The sequence below is a fragment of the Galeopterus variegatus genome, unplaced genomic scaffold (genome assembly GCF_000696425.1).
Source record: "Galeopterus variegatus unplaced genomic scaffold, G_variegatus-3.0.2 Scaffold3554, whole genome shotgun sequence".
Lineage (NCBI taxonomy): Eukaryota > Metazoa > Chordata > Mammalia > Dermoptera > Cynocephalidae > Galeopterus > Galeopterus variegatus.
The window spans coordinates 193,809-199,996 of record NW_007729665.1 but is presented as its reverse complement, the minus strand read 5'-3'; the positions used below and the strand labels follow the sequence as shown (position 1 = coordinate 199,996).

At 43.9% G+C, this 6,188-nt stretch overlaps 1 protein-coding gene across 1 annotated transcript in view; it reads left to right on the top strand.

Annotated features, from left to right (window-relative positions):
• Positions 1-2,430: 2,430 nt before the first annotated feature.
• Positions 2,431-6,188, top strand: part of SLC10A1 (solute carrier family 10 (sodium/bile acid cotransporter), member 1) — a gene marked incomplete at its 5' end in the record, with an annotated part of 6,847 nt that continues 3,089 nt past the window's right edge. Inside the window, one exon of the mRNA XM_008585403.1 lies at positions 2,431-2,641. Coding sequence (XP_008583625.1) covers positions 2,431-2,641 — 211 coding nt within the window. The remainder of the gene's footprint in view (positions 2,642-6,188) is intronic.

Genomic DNA, 6,188 nt, shown 5'->3' with positions numbered 1-6,188 from the left:
CTCCTGGATATATACCTAAGAGTGGAATTGCTGAAACATATGGTAACTGTTTAAACTTGTTGAAAAACTCCTTTCCAAGCCACAATTATATACATTCCCACCAGCAGTGTATGAGGATTACAAATTCTCCACATCCTAACACTTGTTATTGTCCATCTATTTTTATTATAACCACACCAGTGTGTGTAAAGTGATATGTCATTGTGGTTTTGATTTGCATTTCCCTAATAAGTAATAATGTTGAGCATATTTTCATGTGCTTATTGGACATCTGTATATTTTCCTTGGATAACTGTCTATTCAAATCTTTTGCCCATTTTTTTTAGTTATTATTGCATTGTAAGAGTTTTCCACATATTCTGAATACTAGACCCTTATCAAATATATGACTTACAACTATTTTCTCCCCTTCTCCGAGTTGTGTTTTCATTTTCTTAATGGGACCCTTCAAAACACAAAAGTTCAATTTTAATGAGGTTCGACTTTTAGTGAAGACCTGTTTCTTCTTTTGCTGCTTGTGCTTTAGGTGTCATTATCTACAAAACCATTGCCTAATCCAAAGTCACCTCTCCACATGATTTTATTTGTTTTGTCAGCTGGCCGATGAGGTTACCTGAACCCTTGACCCTGGTGTTATAACATCTCACTCTAAGCAACTGAGCTAATCAGCCAGCCCCACACATTTTTTAATATGTATTTTATTACTTTCTTTCTTCCACCATTTCATATTTGATCCATGAGATAATTAGCCCCCAAAACCCCCATGATCCTTCTATTATTGATTTCTCAGTTTCAACGTTCCTCCTTTTCCAGGCCTAAGACCTCAATTCTGGATCCTCCCTTGGGCATGAAAACCTAAGCCTCCATATTACCAACACCAGCACTTTACTCCCTGCCCCTCCATACAGTGCAGCTTCAGCTTGAGTTTACCCAATACTTTGCATTCTGTTTCAGGTCCCTGGGTACCTCCCTTAATTTCTTACAAGCTCAAATATGTTTTTAAGTGTTCTAGGTGTTCATAAAGGGAGGGTTTCCCTATTTAGGCCACAATATTCTTTGAAGGCTTCTCCTCACTTCTGACAGCTTCTTACTCATTGTGACACCTCTACCTATTGCTGTTTTGATGGCTCTGCTCTGGAACCTTTGATCTGGGCTGTACTTGATGTTCATTTAAGTCATATTCCACCTCTATGGAAATAATGAAGAAGTGTAGATAGAAGACAGGGCTGTGGTGGGGAGGGAAACACACTAGGGTACTTTTGCTGGGGTCTTGCCAAACCCTCACCTTTCACCTTCCCACTAGAATGAAAGCCAGAGCCATATATTGTTAATGTGAGCACAAGTGCAAGGAGATTCTCTAGCCACTTCATTCTCAGTTGGCCTTTCTGAATGGCCTCTCCCTAGACAGGGTCTTGGGACCAACAATATACTAGATTTCAAATGGAAAAAGCAAATAGGACAAGTAGGATACAAATCAGAGCTGGGAGGATATATCACTCAGGCTCTGAGTCTCACTATTTTCTTTTTGTTTTTTTCTTGTTTTATCAATTTATTTTACGTAATGTAAGTATGAACCAGGAAGTAAAGAACATGAGAATATCGGTGTTGGGGACTGGAATACTACCTAATATACAAAGCGGGTCAGACCAAGTTATCTTGTCACTTATTCAACAGTGGGTAACTGTTGCTGTCTCTTCTACTGCTCCACCATTATAATCCTTTAATTATTGTTTCTACTGCTTGGCTGCTATTGATTTTTACAGTCTTTCTAATCACGACCTCTGTCTACTGCTTTGTCTTCATAGATTTTTCGGCTTCTGCCTGAACATCACTCCCATGCCACCCATTCCCAAAGACCAAGTGCTGTGTCACTGTGTCTCACATTCACACTCCCCGAGAGGTAAAATACACTTGATGTAGGTAATCTTTATTATCTCAATCAGACATAGCTACTACATCCAGCTATTCCCTATGCTCTAAGCCAGACATTTAGCAACATTGGGCCAGGTTCTATTCCATGATTCAATGGGCTATAGTCAGGGTGATGGGATTACACAGTTTTTTCCAAAAATGAGCTGTGCATATGGCAGATGCTCAAAGCAAAAAGAGTTCAATTACAGAAGAGGAGATCAGAATGGCTTCCTCCACAATAATGCACAGGGATTGAAGCAGTTGGACAGGCCTGGGTTCAAATACTGCCTCAGCCACTTACTACCTGTGTGACTTGGGGCAAGTCATAACTCTTCTAGTCCCCAGCTTCCTTATCAGCAAAAAGGAGATTGTATACTTACTGCATATAGCCATCGGGAAAAGGAAATGAAGCAATGTGTTTAAAGCATTTAGCACGGTGCCTGGCACACAGCAGGCATTCAACAAGTCTGTATTAATGGGCTCTCTCTCTTCACTCTTCCCATGTCTCCCCCCACTCAGCATCGTGATGACCACCTGCTCCACCTTCTTTGCCCTGGGCATGATGCCTCTCCTCTTATACGTCTACTCCAGGGGGATCTATGAGGGGGACCTGAAGGACAAGGTGCCCTATGGAGGCATCGTGATATCCCTGATCCTGGTTCTCATTCCTTGCACCATAGGGATCATCCTCAAATCCAAACGGCCACAATATGTACCCTACGTCATCAAGGTAAGAACTTGGGTGTCCTGTCTTAGACAGCAACATGGGAAGGGAGCAAGAACACCACTGTCATCTCAGTGTATGGCCGAGGCAAGTCATTTGCCTTTATCTGCATCTGTTTCCTTCCTTGATTTAAAAAAAAAAGTCTACTATTGGTAAACCTACTACTTCATGGGATTGCAATGTACACGGGAATACTTCCAAAAAGTTGGGAGAAGAAGGTAAAAACACCATACCTAAATATAAGGTATAATTATTATTTTAATAATAAAATTAAATTTGTGGGGCCAGCCCGTGGCTCACTTGGGAGAGTGTGGTGCTGATAAAACCAAGGCCACGGGTTTGAATCCCTATATAGGGATGGCCGGTTAGCTCACTTGAGAGATCATGGTGCTGACAACAAGGGTTAAGATCCCATTACCGCTCATCTTTAAAAAAAACAACAAAAAAACTTGTATTGTGCTCCTACTAGATGCTAAATTTTATGCTATGTACTCTGAGGATTCACTGTGCTCAGAGTTTGATATTTGCAGCAAGAGAAATAACAAATCAGAAACAAGATCCAACGACTGTGTACAAGCCCCTCTTCCCACCTGTTGGAAGGCATGGAAAAGTCATTCCTTCTTCTGCCCATGGCTGATACCTCACCTCAGCTTTGGATTCCATCTCCTCTCCATGCTCGCTTCTCAGAAACCTCCTTTTACTAATTATGCTGCCTCCCCGAAAGACTCCCCCCTCTCATTCTCATTTCTAAAACATCTCTGTATTGGTTTCTCATGACCTGCACTAGTACAGGTTCACATCTCTCCCAACTTAAAAAAATAAAAAAATCCCCCACTGGGATTTTGAGTGGGACCCACCTCCCATCCCAACTTGTAACACCTCTCTTTGCTCTCCTTCCTAGCCAGGCTTCAGGAAAATTCCCCTCACACACACACACCCGCTCCCACCAATCCACTTCCTTTGAGCACCTTGCACTTCCACCATGCTGCCTACAGAACTCTCACTTGGTGACCAGACCCTCAACAATTGGTCCCAGTTATTTGAATCTCTCTCCTCTCATCTCCCACCCACCCAGCATCTTGATGACCACCTCTGCACTTTCTCTGCCAAATCCAATGGACATTTCTCAATCCTTTCTTGACCTTTTAGAAGCATCTGAAATGATTAGCTACTGCCTCCTTCTCAAAAGCCTTCTCCTTCAGCTTCAGTGACTCTGAGCTTTCCTACCACCTCTCTGCCGCTCTTTCCAGACTCCCTTGTGAGTTCCTCTGGGAAAAGTTACTTCTCTGCACTCAGTCCAAGCTTACAGCTTTTATTGCTCTAGCCCAGGATCTCCCCACCACAGATATGGTCCATCTCAAGTCTGCAACTACCATCTACATGCTGATGACTTCCAGAACAGTATAGTATCTTCCGCCTCAACTCTCTCCTGCATCCAGAATCCATTTATTAAATGCCAGGTCTTTCTACCTGAATATACCTCAGACATTTAAACTCAGTGTCTCTTCAACTAAAATCTTTTTTTTTTTTTTTTCCCTTTTCTGGGTCCGGCAACGGATCACAACCCTCAGTGTTGCCCCCGTACTGGACCAGGACCGGCAACGGGATTGCAACCCTCGGTGTTGCTCCCGTGCCTCGCTCAGCCAGTGAGCGGGAACCGGTCTGTATGTGGGATCCGAACCCTCGGCGGGAGCGCCACCACACTCCCAAGCGGCACACTATAGCAGTGCGCCACCGGGCCGGCCATTCAACTAAAATCTTTTTCCCAAGCCTGCTCCTGCCCTTCTCCCCCTGTGAGAGTATCTGTGAGTGGCATTCCATATGCCCAAATGCCTGAGCCAAAAACTGAAAAGTCCTTCTCCACGCCCCCTCTCCATCCCCACTCAGTCACCTAATCAATGACCCGTGATTCCTCCTCCTGTTGCTTGAATCCATCTATTACTCTCCATCCTTACCTTCACTACTTTCATTCAGGCCACCATCCTTTCACTAAACTGAAACAGCTGACTCCATGAGCCAGTTTTAACCTGAGGGTGGGGCTGTAAAGACAAACTCTTATCATGTCACTCCACTGCTTAAAGCCCCTCATTAGTTCCTTACTCCCCTCCAGGATAAAGTTTAAACTCCTTAATGTGGCTCCTCAGGCCTTTCTTGATTTGGTCTCAGCTGACCTCTCCAGTCTCAGCTCTTCTCTTTGCACATGTGCTTCCCTTCACCTGGAACACTCTCTTCCCCAACTCCCAACCCACTTGCCATCTTTCACTGGGCTCACTCCTACTCACCCTTCAAGTCTCAACACAAATAGCACCTCCTCCAGGAAACCTACCTTATTCCCCCAAGCCTGGGTACGATGCTTGTCCTATTTGCTCCCATAGCACCCAACACCTGCCAACATTTGTAGCAGTTATCACCCTGTATTATAAATACTTGTCCATTTTCATTCCCCACTCACCCATAAGTTTCTCAAGAAGCGAAGACCATAAGGCTATGTCTCAATTAACACTGAATCCACAGCACCTGTCACAGTGCCCCCATGACTAATGCCTGAGAAGAAAAAAATGAAGAGCAAGTCCTGTCCGCTATTGTCTCTTGCACACAACAGCAGAAAAAAAGAAACAGTTGTGCCCATCATCTCATTTATCCAAGACAGTGTATAGGAATTAAAAAATCATAGAATATAAAAATGTGAAGTGAACCCCAATATCATTTAATGCAACTCTTACCTCCTCCATTTTCAGGTGGGAAAACGAGGGGCCAGAATCCCAAGTTCACACTACTAACAACAACAGATAAGAGAACATATGTCTCCTTTTTACCTCAAAGTAACTTTAAAAGAATTCTCCTGAGGATGCAAAAAGCAGAATCTCAGATTTTAAAGCTGGAAAAGACTGGCTGGTTGTGCAGTGCTGATTACACCAAGGTCAAGGGTTCAGATCCCCTTAGCAGCCAGATATCCCAAAAAAAAAAAAAAAAAGCTGGAAAGGCCTTCAAGATAAAGTTTAGTCTCCTGCCTTATTCCTGTTTTGTAGATAGAGTAACTGAGGCCCAGCGAAGTTACTTGGCAGAACCAGAATTATCAACCAGTCTCCTGTTCCTGTCACGTTGTGTTGCACATCCACTACTCAATGCCACAGTGAAAACAGTTTGAATGACCCAGGAACATTAAAAAGGTTAAGACATCCCTGGGCTAGAAAGACAGGGACCAGTAACAAGGGACTACATAAAAGGTGATCTACAAAACCCAGGCATACCTTGGACCCATTTTACCTATGGCTACATCTCCAGGGTTAACAACTGTAAGGTCGGCAGCTCCATTTGATTATCATGTACTGCCAAACTGGAATCACTCCTGTGACGATGCAGAGGTTGGACCTGCACAGTTTCCGATGATGTCACCCAATACATTTCTGAAGTTTCTTTTCAGAACTTTCTTCATATCCAACTTGCAGGTCACTTAAGAAAGTAAGCTTAGGGCCGGCCCGGTGGCGCACTGGATGGTGCGCCGCTTGGGAAGCGCGGCGGCGCCCCCGCCCGCGGGGTCGGCTCCCACATC